The 18,255-nt window shown below is 36.7% G+C and overlaps 1 protein-coding gene across 1 annotated transcript in view; it reads left to right on the top strand.

The window, feature by feature from the left end:
• The window catches only part of Hephl1 (hephaestin like 1), a 71,370-nt gene that overhangs the window by 20,510 nt on the left and 32,605 nt on the right, over positions 1–18,255 (top strand). The window contains exons 2-6 of the mRNA XM_010633778.1: positions 1,603–1,847; positions 8,235–8,447; positions 9,113–9,292; positions 14,105–14,359; positions 16,922–17,087. Of these exons, the coding sequence (XP_010632080.1) occupies positions 1,603–1,847; positions 8,235–8,447; positions 9,113–9,292; positions 14,105–14,359; positions 16,922–17,087 (1,059 nt within the window). The remainder of the gene's footprint in view (positions 1–1,602; positions 1,848–8,234; positions 8,448–9,112; positions 9,293–14,104; positions 14,360–16,921; positions 17,088–18,255) is intronic.

Genomic DNA, 18,255 nt, shown 5'->3' on the forward strand with positions numbered 1-18,255 from the left:
CCTTGCAATACATAATAGTTATGTTCATTTTGGGGAGTTGGTACATTTATATAACATATATTGATTTTTTTAAATCTCTTTACCTCCTTTCCAACTTCTCCCTTTCCACTGATCCCTTTTCCTATCTCTAAAAAGTCTTTCTTTTTATTTCTGACCATCTACCCTTTATTTTAGTTTTCTCACATAAGATAAACTATGATATTTTAATTCCCATGTCTATTTCACTTAACATTATAATCTCAAGTTCCATTCATAATTTAATTCTTCTTTGTGGTTGAATAATAGGCCATTGTGAAGGGTGGCACAGCTGCCTTGCAGGCACAAGGTCCGTAGTTTGATCTCTAGTACAAAAAACAAAACAAAAAAAAAGATCAAGTGGTGATTACATCAAATTAAAAGCTCCTGCACAGCAAAGGAAACAATCAACAGAGTGAAAAGACAATCTACAAAATGGGAAAAATAGTTTTGCTGGTTACTCTTTGGATAGAGGACTAATATCTGGAACATATAAAGAATTTTTTAAAACATTAACCCTCATAAAACAAAGGATCCAATAAAAAACTGGAGATAGGAAGGGGTCCTGGAGACAGGAGCTTGGGAAGGGGAAGTGAAAGTAAAAATGATTAAAATATGATATGTGAATATACCAGTTCCCCAAAATGAAAGCAAACACTGGGCAAATAAACTGAATAGATACTTCTCAAAAGAAGAGTACAGTGACTAGTAAGTACATGAAAAAAATGTTCAAAATATTTATCCTCCAAATCAAAACAACTCTGAAATTCCATCTTATCCCAGTCAAAATGTGTTATCATTAAAGAAAAAAAAAGCAATGAGTGTGGGCAAGGATGTGGGGAAAAAGGAATCTTTTTACACTGTTGATGGGAATGTAGAGTAGGAATAGCTACTATGGAAATCAATATGGAAAGCCTTTAAAAATCTAAAAAGAAATTCCACTTCACCCAGCTATACCTTTACTCTATACTTGAACTGTGAAAGAGTTTTAAAGACATCATATGTATACTATAGTGATACATGCATAACTATGTTTATAGCAGCACAGTTCACAGTAGCTAAGCCTACCACTTAATTCATGTATTTTTCATGGGATATTTTTGTACCTCTTTTAGCCACAGCAATATTTTCTGTTTTTGAACTATTATATGTGTAGAAAAGATGACCTTGTATCTTTTGCATAATTCAATTAGCAATTAATCATATGCTTTGTATGGGTACTTAGTTTTCCAATTATTAGATTAAAAACTTTTATACCAACTCCTTCCCATAGTACCTAAAGAACATGTTTGTTAAATAAAAACCAAAGTGTGTTGAATACAAATGGGGCAAGTGACTAGTATGATTTTAGAGTTCTTTGGTTTGGTTTTAGTTTGGCTGTGACTGTTTTTTGTGCCTTTTGATCTGTCACTTAACTAGCTGAGCCTCATTGGTTAATTGAGATAACCTTACCAACTTTACAGAGGTCACAAGTTATGGTAAATATCAAATGAGAAATTAAGCAAGTATTTCATGGATTCTTAAAGGTAAGTTATTAGGGTTTCTCTTTTGCTTTCTATTATAAAACATTTTCCTCCTTACTTTTAGACTTGCAACTTTATTTCTTGAAAGAGGACCCAACCGGATAGGTGGCATTTACAAAAAGGCTGTGTACAGACACTTCACAGATGGGACCTATACCACTGAGATCGCCAAACCTCCCTGGCTTGGATTCCTGGGCCCCATCCTGAGGGCTGAAGTGGGTGATGTAATTGTCATTCATTTAAAGAACTTTGCGTCCCGACCTTACTCATTGCATCCACATGGTGTTTTCTACAACAAAGATTCAGAAGGTAAATGTCAACCCTGTATTCCTGGAATCTTGTCTTTAAACTATCCTTTAAAGTTAAAGGATTCTGAGCACAGTAATTACATTTGTTCATTTGTCTTCTCCCTCTGTTCTCTTCTCATTTCCATTTATGTTTTCCCTTCTCTTTCTGTTCTTCCTTTCTGTCCTTGTTTCTTGCTTTTCATTATGTTGGCACAGAACTGGGTGCTGATCTACCTTGGCATATGCTCCATTGTGCCTCCAGAAGTGTATGAGTGTTTGCCCATGGATTTAGCTATGCCTGGGAAGCACGTAGGCTGAGGGGCAGTTTGCACTAGTCAGACTTGGCTATGGGCAGTTTTCCAAAAATGTGGATCTCATTGCCCTCCCAGGCTGCTGTCTCTGGTGCTTCCTTTGTGAAGTAGACCTGTCTTCTTGGGTCTACTTCAAGATAGTTTCAATAGGGCAGTTTCTGAATTCTTCTCTAGTTAAAAAACAAAACAAAACAGCCTTAAATTTTTGAGATAGAAGTAATAACTCTCAGACAGCAGAAGTATTTTTTTGCATCTGTTCTAATCAGCTTTCCAGCACTCAAGTGTGCACACGCACGTGCACACACACACACACAACCACACACACTCAAAATGTAAATCAATTTATAAAGAGAAAAACATTTTATTTTGGCTTGTGGTTTTCAAGATTTCAGTCGGTGATCAATTTACCCTATTGCTTTTGAACCTCTGGAGAGAAACCACATCATGGTGGGGGGCAATTGGCAGGGCAAAACTGCTCAATTCAGCCAGGAATCAAAGAGATGGGAGGAGGGAGACCTGCCCCCAGTATGCTCTTCCAAGTCACCCCAGTGCCTGAAGACCTCACACTAGGCCTCACCTCTTAAAGTTCCACCACTTCTCAGTAGCACCACTCCAGGGAATAAACCTTTAACATTTACAGTACATTTCAACCCCTTGGTTGTATATAGCCTTGCTTCAGGTGGAATGGGTTGAATGATGCTACACCTGTTAGGTGACTGTACTTGGGAAGTGTGTCAGACATAGTACCATTAACTCTGATGCAACCCACCTTATCATCAAGGAGGAGCTTCTGGGTATTGACTACTATCTCAAGGCAGTCAAACTTGCCTGGCAGTTTCCTTTGCCAGGTCCCTGTAAGCAGCCAAAGGAGAGAACTCTAATGATGAATGTGACACTGGGGTTGCTTTTTGTTCTCCATAGATCTTAGTTGTTGAGGATGATTACATGAAATCATGCCAGGTAAAAAGAAAGGAGAAGTTTTGTAAATATCAGGGATGATTTTGATGGCTTTTCTTTAATATACTTTTGCAAAAGCATTGTTTATATTACATATAAAAATAAACATGTCAAGATAACTTTGCCTGTCTTTTTAAATATAAAGAAAATAGAAATATCCTAAAATCTTTAAGTTTTGTCTACATAACTTCATATTTTTGAAAGCATACCTTAGTAGGAGTGATGGTGTCCAGAAAACCATCTAGTACAGAGCCACAGATCTGTTTTTTTAATTATGTTTAAAATATTTATAATATTAAGTTTTTCATTTTAACAGTTTTCAAGTGTACGACTCTGTGGCAATAAGTATATTTACAATGTTGTTCAACCACCACTAATATCTATTTGCAGAATGATTTCACCAACACAAACAGAAACTCTGTATCTATTAAACAACACCTTCAATTCCTTCCTCCCCTACCAAGTCCCTGATAACCTCTGGTTTTCTGTCCAGGACTGACTGTTCTAGGGATCTCATATGAGTGGAATCACACAGTATTTGTCTTTCTCTGTCTGGCTTATTTCTCTCAGCACACTACTTTCAAGGTTTATCCCACTGTAGCACGTGTCAGAATTTCATTCCTTTTTAAGACAGAAAATATTCCATTGTATTCAACTGCCACGTTTTGTTCATCCATTCATCTGTTGATGGATGCTTGGGTTGTTTCTACCTTCTTACTAATGTGAGTAATGCTGCTGTAAACACTGCTGTGCACAGCTCCTTGAGAGCATCTGTGAAAGCCATGAGTCCTTGCATCTTAAAAATATGAGTGTGCACAAAATTCTGAACTCAATTTTAAGGAATTCTTTAGCCTCTGAAACCATCCCTGTGTCCTTAAGGATACTTTAAATGTCCCTCATCCAGGAAGCCTTCTTTGTGTCCTGTCTTATGTAAGTTTCTTCCATGTTAGTAGCCTTTGGTTTGTCATAGCCCTTTCAAAACTGATATAGTAAAATAAACCTTTTCTTTTCGCGTTCTTGTTTGTTTTGTCTGCATATTAGGCTATAGATTTCCCAGGAGCAGGGGTTGTCCTGGGTTGTGCTGACCCTCAGTGCCTGCCTCAGGCTTTGGCATGTACTAAGAGCTCTCTCAATATTTTGAGTAGCTCTCAGGTCTGGCTCAATGCCATCATTTTATATTCTATAGCTAGATAGGAGCCAACTTATTACACACACACACACACACACACACACACACACACACACACACACACATATGCACATAACCTTATACTGCCTCTGTCAAAAGCCCTATGAATAAAATGTATGGTTTGGAAGCCTCTGATTTTTTTTTTCTTCATTGAGTTTATTGGTACATTTTAGGTATACAGTACAGTCACATTCATCATTGGGCTCTTGTACCTTTTTTTTTAATTTTATTGAGTTTATTGGTACATTTTAGGGATACAGTACAGTTACATGCATTGTTGGGATCATGTACCTTTACATGGCAAGTCTTGATTCTCATTTTTTCCCCTTACCTCTGCCCTCCCTTCACCCCCTCCTCCCCTCCCCATCTACAAACACTTTATTTTCATCTTTTCATTCTCTCACATTTTTTTCTTTTCCCTTTTTGTTCTTCCCCTACGTATCACACCTTCCCTACGCCTCTGAGTTTTTATATGGAGAGGCTTCTGTTGTTGAAAGTGGGTAGGTGGGAAGTGGGCTTTTCCTGCTTTGGCTATTTTCAGCACTTATTTTGTTTTGCTATATGAAAGTCAAAAGAGGAAATGTTTTATTTGGCTCACAGCTTCAGAGGTTTCAGTCTCTCATGACCTAGCTCCAAGGCAAGAACATCATGGTTGGAAGGGTACAGTAGAGCAAAGCCGCTCAGTTCACAGAAGCCAGGGAGGACAGCACAGGGCAAGCGTACCAATGAAGAGAATCACCTTCCGAAGGCATGCCACAGTGACCTAGCTCCACATGGTCCCCTCCTGCTAACAGCATATTCAGCTGTGAAAATCAGTCTTTCATCCACTGATAAGTATAACACACCCATGATCCGGTCACTTCCCAGTCTCTTTATCCAGTCAAACTGACAGTGAAGCTTAACTGTTACCATTGTACTTGCTTTCATGAAATGTGCAGTCTACTATGAGAGATGCAAATTAATTAAAATTATATACAGTATGAATGTAATGTATTATGTATATTATAAATTTAAAACAAGTGCTATGAATAAATACTGACCAGTTTATCAGTTACTATACATAGTTCTATAAATATTAACAGCTCTATGAGATGTACATTATAATTATCATCATCTTACAGATGAGAATCATAAAAAAAGAAGGAAATTTCCAGGTCACAGCCAATAATTGATAGAGGAAGGATCTGATTTTCGACAATCTAATTGTAGAGGCTATGAACTTAACCATCGGCCTGGCTGGCCTTCCCTCTGTGTAAATGCATTCATTTGTAGTTGATTGGTGGCACTGTGGATGGGTGACATCAATCAGGGCATTGAAGGAAGGAGCCAACATTGTACCTGAAGGTTTCTCACAGTGAATGCAGACAGAGAATACACTGCAAAAGTGGCCTAAAGAAGAGTGGCTAAGAGGACAGTGTAATGTCACAGGAGTCAAAAGAAGAAAATCTTTTAAGGAGTGAAGGAGCTGACAGTGATATCAAACACTGACAAGGCACCAGGTAACACAAGGAATCTTTCAAAAATATCATTTGGATTCAACGGATGTGGAGATTACCTCTCTGGATTTCTCTAATATTTTATTCCCCTAGTTCAATCATCAAGTTAGAAAAAAGCAAACTACAGTAGTTTAATTTAACTTTTGGTAAAAATTGTTTTGCCAAAATACCATACATTCTCAATCAAATTGAGAGATAATATAAGAAATTATTTTAAAATAGTGGTTTTGTCTTTTGGAAACTTTTTTTTTTGAACCAAGGATCAAACTCAGGACCTTGGACTTGTGAGGCAGGCACTAAACTAAATACTGGCCTGGAAAATTTGTGTGTTGTATGTACTGGGGACTGAACACAGGGCCTTCACACTGAGCTATGCCACAGCCCCGCCCCCTTCTCATTCTTTAGTTTGAGACAGGATCTTGCTAAGTTGCTAACTCAAACTTGTGATCCTTCTGCTTCAGCCTCCTAAGTGTTGGGATTACAAGGTGTGCACCAACATGCCCAGGTTGTAAATCATTTTTTTAAAATATTAAGACATAGTCTAGGGGCTGGGGATTTAGCTCAGTGGTTTGGTGGCCTGCCTTGCAAGCACAAGGACCCGAGTTCAATCCCCGGTACAAAAAAAAAAAAAAAAAAAAAGACATAGTCTATTATGCTAATCAGTAATTTGTATATAACAATTTTCTTGAATATTCTCTCAGAATTTAGTACTAGTAGGAAGTTCCTCTGTCTTAAAGAGGTGTTGTTTCTTCTTACTGGGGAATGGAATAATATAACTGAATTATTTAACCTAATATATTAAATCCATTCTAACTATATAACCAGAAATTCAGAGCTTCACTCAATATGGAAGAGATGCAAATAACTTTATATTTCCTGTCTCCTCTATTTAGATTTTGTTTCTGACTTCATCTCTTGAATATCATGTAATATTTAGGTTTAATTTGTAAAATTATTCATATTTTTAGAATAAAAGTAATTAAAAAGTAATATGTAAAAGAGAATATGTAAAGAGTGCCAAAGTAAAAAATGGTCTATTTATTATAGTCTCAGTGATTTTCATGGAAAATGACACAAATATATTTAAATGTGGCTCAGCCACATGCTGGCAGTTTTAATATCATATAGTGTATGTTAATATTTACCACATGGGGTTGCCTTGAAGAGCAAATATGACAATATATACAGAATGCCCACTATACTTGCACATAATCAGGGCTTAACTATGGTTTCATTCTGACATCCATCTCTCAAAAAAAAATTATGTTTCGTGATAGAATTTGTTAAAAAGGCAGATAATAGGAAGTAAGGAGGGGAGCTTTCTCAAAGGGAAAGAGTAGATCAAGAGATGGAGCAGGGAAGGAGAGAAGGAAAAGGGAATTGAAAAGGGGAATTAAGATGTATTGTGCACATGTACCAATTCCTTAAAATGAATGTCAACATGTATTATAAACATGTACTAATTTAATTTTTTAAAGGGTAAGAATTTTTTGAAGTAAAATAAAAAAAGGTTTATTTTGCCAAAAAAGGCCGATTGCACTAAAAGCAGTGCTAGTGATCGACACCATACTGGGTTACAGCCTCTTATTTTATAGGGTTAAAGGGCAATAACTTTTTTAAAAGGTATTATTAGCTTTTTGGTCACACCTCTGTGCAATTGTTCTCCACACTCTGTGATAAATCCTTCAGCTTGCATGATATATGTCTCCTCTGATACACCATGTGTATTTTGACTTAAAATTTTATTCCACCCATTACACTACTTTATTTCCCAGTTTTCTGGGTGTGTTCACAATGTATATTCTAGTTTGTGTCACAGAACTATAAGGGAGGCAGAATGTCACCTTTCCATCTATCTCTCATGAGACCCATACAGTGTTGAGTCTGTGATAATACCCAAGATGTGTTCATTATTTCTTCTGCTGCTTCTCTTTCCTGAGTCCATGTTCAATAAGGTGAATGGAAATCTCTCTGACCTCCTGTGCCTTACCCTACCCTGCCATCTTTCTCTTTTGTTTTATTTGTTTGTTTGTTTGTTTGTTTTTTGAGACAGTGTCTCACTATGTAGTTGAGACTGCCTGGAACTCACTATTTAGCCCAGGCTGGTTTTGAACTCACAGCAATCCTCCTGCCTCAGCCTCCCAAGTATTGGGATTACAGGCATGCACCACCACACCCGGTGAGAAATTCTTTATTATGAACATTTATTAAATTCTTGTTTCTGTGCAAAGCATTCTGAATACATTGCCTTATTTACTTCTCACGTCCCTGTGTGGTAGCTATCAACATTCCAGTTTCACTAATGGAAAACAAAGGCATTGATAACTGAAGTGATTTGCCTCACATCCCATAGCAAATGCACTTTAATTCAGTTATGTTTTATTCCAAAACTCTTGCCCTCTATGTAATAGAATGGAATCTCTGTATTTTAACTGTGTTTTATCTTTTCTTGGAAGGAGCTTTATATCCAGATGGAACATCTGGAAGAAACAAGGATGATGACATGGTTCCTCCTGGCAAAAACTACACCTATGTCTGGCCAGTAAGAGAAGAATATGCACCTGCTCCTGCAGATGCCAACTGCCTGACCTGGGTGTATCATTCACATATTGATGCCCCCAAGGACATCTGCTCTGGGCTCATTGGCCCCCTGCTGGTGTGTAAGGAAGGTAAGGAGCCTCTACCAGAAGTTGATTCCCAAGTTTGTTGGAAGTGTGAATGAGATTCAGGTCTTGTTTCACTTACCTCCTTTACTTTGTACCAAATATGCTTCTCCTAAACTTTTAAATCATGGGCAATTCTTCTAACATGAAAAACCAATCTAGCACAATAGCAAAGGGTGATAATTCACATTATATTTAAGGATAAGCATATCCTGAAACATATACTTTTATATAAAAAAATAAGAGCTGCAGGTACAACTCAGTGAAAGAGTACTTGCCTAGCATGAAAAAGGCCCTGGGTTCAATCCTCAGCACTGCCAAAAGAAAAAAGAAAAAAAGGAAAGAAATTCCATATATGAGAAAGTATCTGCTAAATGGCTAAGGATACCCTTTGCTTTGTTATTCTATTTAGCTAGTGTGCTATTTCATTCCCTATTAACTGACTTGTGATTTGTCAGTAGAATAGCCAGGTTTCCAAGTTTGCAGTTGAGAAGATTTTGTCATGACTTTCCTATAATTCTGTCATTTCCATCAAAGCCCTTCTGCTACTTTATATTGTGGTTTGTGAGTCATCTTTGTCTTAAACAAACTTCAAACCTCCTTGACACCATTATCAGGAAGGAAAGCTCACTCTGAACTTCTTTCTCTGCTCTCTTGGATGTGCCTGACAGGTGTCCTGAATAGATATTCAGGGACAAGGACTGATGTGGAACGAGAGTTTGTTATAATGTTTACTCTCGTGGATGAGAATCAAAGTTGGTACCTTGATGAAAATATCAGACATTTCTGCACTGACCCAGATTCAGTTGACAAAGATGATGCTGTTTTCCAGAGGAGCAACAAAATGCATGGTGAGTATTTATCATGTTCTTAGATGCACACCAGAGCCCTTTGTTCCATGAGGTACTACAGGCATGATACATGAAAATGTTCAAGCTGGTCTTTCAAGACGTGTAACTTAATTATGACAATGGTGTGAAAATAATGTAAGATACAATGCATGTTGGAAGATTAACAGTCAGAGAGGATAAGGCCATGGCTACAAGTTAAATTGGAAAAATGGAAAATGTCATGGTACAGAAAACGGAGGGGTCAGTGTTATAATCAGAGAAGAATCCAGGGTTGAAGTGAGCCCATAGGATGAGTATGTTTAGATTAACAGGAAGGAAAATAAAATCATCACCACATACAAATAATAATCCTGTGTTTTCCCAGGAATGATGACACAAATCTGAAACCTCAGCTCTCTGGCAGGCTGAGGTAATAGGAAAGCAAGTCTAAGCCTAGCCTAATTAATTTGGTCTCCAAATAAAATAAAATAAAGATTCGGGGTGTAGCTCAGTGCAAAGGCACTGGTTTCACTCACTTCTGCAAAAAGCAAAATAAAATTTAGTGTTTTGCAACCTTTTATCCAGTAACCATTTTCTTAGTAGCTGCTAAATCTGAAGGATTATGCTATACACAGGTTCTTTTAAAATAAAAAAGTATATGTTACTTTACATTGTTTTTATTAGTACATGTTTTCAGTATAGTATAATGTTCACATTCCTTGCATAGAGTTGGTAAATATAACTAACACATCTTAATTCCTTTTTTATCCCATTTTATCTTTTGGGCAGGTATTTTTTGTTTTGTTTTGTTTTTTGAGACAGAGTCTCACTATGTAGTTGGGACTGATCTGGAGCTCACTAGGTAGCCCAGGCTGGTCTCAAACTCACAGCAATCCTCCTGCCTCAACCTCCCAAGTGCTGAGATTACAGGCGTGTACCACCATGCCTGGCTTTTTTATCCCCTTTTCTTCCCCTCCTCACTCTCTTCATCTCTGGATCCCCTTTGCATTTGAGAAAGATGTATCTTTCTACTTCCTATTATCTTTTATATGTCCTTTCTTTATTATTTGGGTTTCTTGTATAAGAGAAAGCACATGCTATTTCAGCTTGTGTGTCTGATTTATTTCACTTAACATAATGTTCTCAAGGTGCATCCATTTTCCTACAGATAACTCATTTATCTTTCTTTATGGTAGAGTAGTATTCCATTGTGTATAAATAGAGTACCATATTTTCTTTATATATCCATCTTTTAATGGACATTCAGACTGTGTCCAAGATTTAGCTATTATGAATTGTAATGCTATATACATGGGTATTCATGTATCACTGTAATATGATGTCTTTAACTCTTTCACAAGATACATAGAAAGGGAATAGCTGGGTCAAATGGAACTTCTAGTTTTAGTTTTTTAAGAAATCTCCATATGTGTTAATTACTTTTCTCTCATTGCTGAGACAAAATACCTGACAGCCAAAGTTAAAGGGGAAGAGGTTTATTTGGCTTACAATTTATAGAAGTTTCAGTCCATAGTTGGCTGGCTCCAAGGCAGGGATGGTAAACAGGCATCACAGACAGAAACAAGACAGCAAAAGTGACAAGAGAGTTTAACAGCATCTTTCTGCCCCTTTTATCTTATTAAGACTAGTAGGATTGGGGTGGTGCCAAACTAATCATTCATGTGTAGTGGTTTAGTCATTACATGCCCTTCATCCCAGTATCGCCCCTTCTAGACTAACTACCTCGAAAAAGAAGTCCTGCTTTATCCTCATGAGTCTTTGGGGGGACATCTAAACACAAACCATCACACTATACTCATTTCTATAGTAATTGTACTAATTTACATTCCCATCAACAGTGTAGAAGGGTTCCTTTATACCCACAGCCTTGTCATTGTTTATTATTTTTTATTTTTTATGGTGGCCATTCTTTCTAGGATAAGATAGAATCTGTGTTGTTTTAATTTGCATTTATCTAGTGGCCAGAGATGTTGAGCATTTCTTCATGTACTTATTGGCTGTCTTAATTCTTCTTCTGAGAAGTGCCTATTCAATTCCTTGCCCATTTTTTGATTGGGTCCTTTATTTGGGGGGCTCTATTTTTTTTAGTACTTTATATATTCTAGCTATAAGTCCTCAGTCTGAAAAATAGCTGGCAAATTTTTTTCCCATTTTGTAAGGTTTTTTTTCACCATGTTGATTGTTTGATTTGCTATGATACCATTTGATTCTTGATACTATTTTCTATACAACCAAGATTCTGTTCAGAAAGTCCTTACCTATGCCTATGACTTCAAGAGTTTTACCTATTCTTTCTTCCAGCAGATTATTTCTATTTTAACATTTAGTTCTTTGATCCATTTTGATTTTAATTTAATACATGGTGAGAGACATGGGTCTATATTCAATCTTCTGCATGTGGATAGCAGTTCTTCCAGCACCATTTATTAAAGAAGCTATCTTCTCTCCAGTGTATGTTTTTTGTTTGTCTGGTTGGTTAGTTTTGTTTTCTTTTCTTTTTGAGATCGGATCTCACTATGCAGTTCAGGCTGGTCCTAAACTCACTGTGTAGCCCAGGATGGCCTCAAACTTAAGGCAATCCTCTTGCCTCCATCTCTTAAGTGCTGAGACTATAGATGTCTGCCACTATGCCCAACTCCAGTGCATGTTTTTGCCCCCTTTGTCAAAAATCAAATAGTTAATGATACTTGAGGTTGTTTCCACATCCTGTATTTTGTTCCACTGATCTTCATGTCTGCCAGTACCACACTGTTTTTTTGTATTCCTATAGCTTTGTAATATATTTGTATTCCTATAGCTTTGTTACCCAGGATTTCTTTTGATATTCTAGGTCTACTCTTGTTCCATATGAATTTGAAGATTGTTTTCTCCAGTTCTGTGAAACATACTATTGATATTTTGATTGGTATTGCCTTACATCTTGTATATAAATTTTGGAACTATGGCCATCTTGACTATATTCATTCTGCCTATCCAGAAACAGCGATATATTTCAATTTACTAATGTCTCCTTCAATTTCCTATTTCAGACTGTATAGTTTTTATTGAAGAGGTCTTTCATTTCCTTGGTTAGGTTAATTCCTAAGTATTTCATTTTTCTTGGTGCTACAGTGAATGGTATTTTTTCCATAATTTCTTTCTCAGTGAATTCATTATTAGTGTACAGGAATGCTATTGATTTTGTGTGTTGATTTTTTATCCTGCTATAGTATTGAATTTGGTTATTAATTCTAAGCATGTTTTGGTAGATTTGGGGAGCTCTTCTATGTAGAGGATCATGTCATCTGCAGATAATGATAATTTGACTTATTCCTCTCCTATACATATATCTTTTATTTCTTTTTCTTGCTATTTTTCTTGAAAACGTTTTGAGTACTATGTTGAACAGGAGTGATGATAGTGGATATTCTTGTTTATTTCTGATTTTAGAGGGAACGCACTCAGTTTTCCCACATTTCATATGATATTGACAGCAGGTTTGTCATAAATGGCTTTATTAGTTTCAGATAAGGTCTTTCTATACCTATTTTCTTCAATGTTTTTAATCATGAAAGGATGCTGGGTTTTTGTCAAAGGAATTTTCTGCATTGATTAAGATTATAATGTGATTTTTGTCCTTACTTCTGTTTATTCAGTATACTACATGTATTGATTTGTGTATGTTGAACAATTGCTGCATCTCTGAAATGAAGCCTACTTGGTCATGATGTATGACCTTTTTTATGTTTCGTTGCAGTCTTTTTGCCAGCATGTTATTGAGGTTTTTTTGCATTTATATCCACCAGAGAGATTGGCCTGTAGTTCTCTAAATGAAGTTTTGTTTTGTTTTGTTTTGTTACTGCATTTGGTCAGGTCCTGGCTATCTTTTAGATATTTAAAAGCATTCAGCACTGGCCTTATGGCATAACCTTAATTAATAAAATTCTGCCCCAGTAACATAGTAAGAAACTGTTTCTCCTGTGTGCTTTTTAAAATAGCAAGGAGTAGGGGAAGTCGGAAGAGTAGGGAAAAGGAAAGAAAGGAAGAGGAAAACTATGAGAAAAGGAAAAAATGGAAACAAAGTCTTTCTAAATAGGGAAGGATGAAGGGGGTGAAGGGAGGGCAGGGGTATGGGGGAAATATAAGAACCAAGATATATCATGTAAAAGTACAAGATCCTAATGATGACTATAACTGTACTGTATACTTAATGAAAGAGAAGAAAAGCAAAATATAAATATATCTCATAAGTGCCCTTGAATCGGCTTGCTGATTTTTTTGTTACCTCATTAAGCAAATAACATGTGCCATATTTTCTGCTGGGTCCCAGCTGATGCCAGGTACAATGTTTCTAGTACCAAGGGGTCTGGTGTGACAGATGTGCAAATGAAAGATCAGGACCATTGGTGACTGAGCCATTCTGAAAATGTGAGCAGTACGTGGCTTACTCCTGACCTCATGATCATGTTCACACAACTCCAAGGCTGTTTTCAGTTGTACTGATTTTCTTTCTTTCCTTTTTTAATGACTTTGCTTTTATTTATGTAACTCTCATATGCAGTACTATAATGTATAACACAACATAAAACTACAGTACTGTGCTGAACTGATTTTCATTTTTATCAGGTGCTGTTCTCTTATAAAAGATCAACACAAAGCTTTTGATTCCCTTTTATGGCAGTTTTTAAAAAGCGCTAGAACTGCATGAAAACATTATAACCAATGATCTGCCCTGATTTTCCAGCTGTGCTGTAATATACCTCACCATGAACATTTCTGGTCACTTTTGCCTCTGCACAGGAGTCTCTTTCATTAGTCTGTTTCTTTTTTCAGCTCTCAATGGATACCTGTTTGGAAACTTTCCTGAGCCTGAAATGTGTGTTGGTGAATCTGTGTCCTGGCACCTATTTGGAATGGGGAATGAGATAGATATCCATTCCATCTATTTTTATGGTAACACCTTCATCAGCAGAAGGCATCGGACTGATGTCGTCAACCTGTTCCCAGCCACCTTCCTTACAGCAGAAATGATGGTTGAGAATCCTGGGAAATGGATGATAACCTGTCAAGTCAGTGACCACCTACAAGGTAAAGTGATCACCTGTGTGGAGATGCTTAGTACAGCACTCTTAAACCGTACAGCCACTGGTGCTCATCTAATACTTGCGGTTAAGTGGACTCTTACAAGTATTATTTTTACTTAAATATTAAATATACAGGAACATAAAATGCTCATTTAGTTGGCACCTTATCAACAGACATTTACTAATCATATCCCTAAGAAGAAAAGGAAAAAATGAGATTTTGAAGAACCTATGATCTTGTATTTAGACAGATATTTATAAATGTGAAGCAGATAAAAGTAGATGTATTGTCATTATTCTGGAGTAACAAAGAGACTTCGTGAGACTGTATTCTAAAATAAGATTCAAAATACAGGTAGGAACTAGGTAGATTAAGAAAGGTTGAGTTCAGTGGTACATAATCGCAGCTACTAGGCAGACTGAGGCAGAAGGATTGCAAGTTCAAGACCAGCCTGGCAACTTGGCAAGACCTTATCTCAAAATAAAGATAAAAACTAAAACAGGGATATAGTTTAATGTTAGAGCATGCTTGTCTTTGGCCCCCAGTACTACAAAGAATAAAAAAGTTTTTAGGTAGACACAGAAGCATGAATTGAGAAAAGCACATGTACTTTCAATGACTGTAGATAGAATAACAGGGACTTTCTAGATAATTCAGACCAGTTCCCCTACTCAGTTCTTTAATTTCCTTTTGGACATCTCAAGCAATTGTAGCAGTTCAACTCATATCTCAATTGCTTGATTAGAATGTTCTTTTTTTATATTGAGGCAAAATACATTGTCCCATAACATTTTTCATGGCCTACGACAGGTACATGATAAGCATTTGTCAACTAAAATGCTGTTGAATAACCTGGTCCTAGTTCCTTGGGACAACATAGAATAGGTCCTTAATTAGTTAGATCATATAGTTTATGCCAGAGTGAGAAGAGAGCAGCTGAAGGGTGCAAATCAGGCTTTTGGGGGAGAGGCTTTGAATAGTCAGGCAAAGGAGCTGTGAGTGTGTCTGTGCAGGCCACTGTGAGTCCTCCTAGAGCCTCAGGCACACTACTGACATACCGTAGTCAATGTAATGGTGTGGGAAGGTTGACCATGATACTGTGTGCAGAAAGGATGTTATAGGGAAATTCTGGCCACTTAACAAGAGTTGGCAGTATTAGCGGCACACATATAAAAAATCTGGCTAGGATAGCCAGAACAACAGAAGAAAATATGTTGTTAATGAGATGGACAGAAGGAATAATTTCTGACTAAATTTTGATAGTTCTACACAATCACTAGTAAGTACAGCAGTCCACCTGTTTAGAACAGTTTGATAATGCATTCTTGTTCCCATCAACCTTACACAATTTGTCTTAGCATTAGTCACCTGGGTTATTCCAATTGAATCCAATCCAAGGGTTGATCCATTAATATGTTATGGTCTGAGAAGACAAGAATAAATGAGGCAAAATTCCTATTTTTAAGAATTTCATGCTGTTAAATCCGGAAAGAAATTTTTGACCTAGAAATTCCAAATCTATATTTAAAAATAAAGAAAATAGCAGCCATCTGAGACTACTAAGATTGCTAAATTTGGCCAATAGATATGGACATAAGCTGATGTTTATGCTTTCACTGATATATATTTCCTAAATTGTTTCACACCCTCAGAAAAATTACTGTAAAATATAAAATACATATAATTCCATATTTAAAATTAGTAATTCTATCTGGAGATACCTGCATCACATTTTCATGAATATGCTCCCTCACTTCTATGCCTTTCTAAGTCATATACAAAATAAAACTGGTCTTGTAGACTACTCTGTGCCTTACTTTTCCTACTTATTAATGTATTAGAACAACTTCATATCAGTTAATATCGAGCTACTTCATCACGGTTAATGCTGCCAATGTCCATAATAAGGTCACAATTTATTGAACCAACATTCTATTGCTCAATACTTATATTTTCCTTCTCCCCTACCTCTGTTTTTTTTTTGCCATTATGAACAGTTTACATATATGTTTGCACATGTGTCTGAATCTTTCCTTAGGGATAGTGCTAAGGGATTTCCTTTGGAATCCTACAGTTAGATTTTAACTTCTTTTTTTAAGCTGTAGACATACATTGCTAAATTCCCTTTTAGAAACTGTCACTCTCCAACCCATGGTGTATGAGTGTATGCTCCACTCCATTCATCTGCCAACACTGAAAATTATTAGTATTTCTAATCATTACCAATCTGATCAATGAACAGCATTGCTATTTAATTGCTATTAATTGAAATATGTTTTGTTTATTGACTGTCATTTCTTTTATGCATAACCTATTTATGTTATTTGTCTATTTCCAATTGGATATTTACTTTTTTCTTCCTTATTTTAAAAGTGATTTACATATTATTCTTTTGTCATGTGTTATAAATATTTTCCTCTCTACTATTCATCCTTGGTTATTTAACTTTGTTTAGAGTCCGATTTTCTGTATAAAGGCTTAAAGTGTTCAAGAAGTAAAGTATTATAAGTCTTTTCTTGTATCCTTTAATGTACACATTGGTTTGTGCTTTTCCCCAATTTGCAGCTGGTATGCTGGGGCAATACAATGTTGGCAACTGCAAAACTGGTGTTTCTCACACCAAGATGGGTCAACAGAGGCACTACTTTATAGCAGCTGAAAAAATTCTTTGGGATTATGGTCCTCAAGGCTATGACAAATTCAGTGGTCTTCCCCTTAATGATTCTGACAGGTAAGCACTCTACTGCTTTACTGAGGTAAAGCTCCTCCTCCTGCCTGCTGCCTCTCTCTCTCTCTGTCTCTCTCTCTCTCTCTCTCTCTCTCTCTCTCTCGCTCTCTCTTGCTCTCTCTCTTTCTCTCTCTCTCTCTCTCTCTCTCTCTCTCTCTCAGGTTTACCCTGTGATCTCATTTGTATTCATGGCACTGCTCAGATGAGCATGTGCTACATAAATGGTATCATTTCACTGTTTAAGGAGTTCTTAAACACTGCTGAGAAGTGGCAGAGGGTTCAGTGCCTTGTGATATGCTGATAAATCAGAGCTGTAGATTCATTCATCGTACATTTCTTGAGTACCACCGTGTACAAACTACCAAGCCAAGTCCTATTTGAAATACTGAGCTGACAGAGAAAAGAATAAGACCTTTGCACATATTGGGCAGACTAGTCTTAAGAGAAAATATGACAAAATCCATTATCAGTGGAAATGAACTTTTTTTAGAAGAGCTTCTTCGGCTTAAGGGCAACCTATTATAAGTTATGCCCCTTCTATGGTATATGAATGTGCTTTTCTTCCCTGTCCAGTAAAATGTCACTTTTTCCTTCAAACCCTAACTCTAATGTTGCTTCTCAAGTGATCCTTCCCCTGATTCCTGAGTCCTAATTGATTGCTTGCTCTATAGGCTCCCATGGTACATAGTATTTTTCATTATAGAAATTTATTAAGTGGATGTGGACTTCTATGATTTACAGAATTGCAAGCAGTGATATCAGGAAAAGCATTTACAGTGTATTCTGTGATACTGTGAATGATTGCTATTGCTCTCTGGTCATTACTCGTATTTGATGGAATGTTTGAAAAATTATTTGTGTGATCAATGATAAGACATACTTTGTTTCGTTAATTATACCTCCCTTTCTCCCTCCCTCCTTTCCTCTTTCCCTTGCTCTCTTCCTTCTTTTTTCCATATTTCCTTTCATTTTTTCTTCCTTCTTCCAACAAATTGATGCTCTTGCTAAGAATTATTGGTAAGTAAGGAGTTTATCTGTGACTTCTTCATTTGATGGGCTCCTAGGGAAAGAAAGTAAAATGACTAAGAGAGAAGGGCACTTGACCACCATCCATCTTCTGAAGATCTTTAAAGCTCGTTGACTTTTTGGGAACTTGGTTAAAAACTCTGCA

The sequence above is a fragment of the Fukomys damarensis genome, unplaced genomic scaffold (assembly GCF_012274545.1).
Source record: "Fukomys damarensis isolate Sample0158 unplaced genomic scaffold, DMR_v1.0_HiC HiC_scaffold_16, whole genome shotgun sequence".
In the NCBI taxonomy this organism is placed as follows: domain Eukaryota; kingdom Metazoa; phylum Chordata; class Mammalia; order Rodentia; family Bathyergidae; genus Fukomys; species Fukomys damarensis.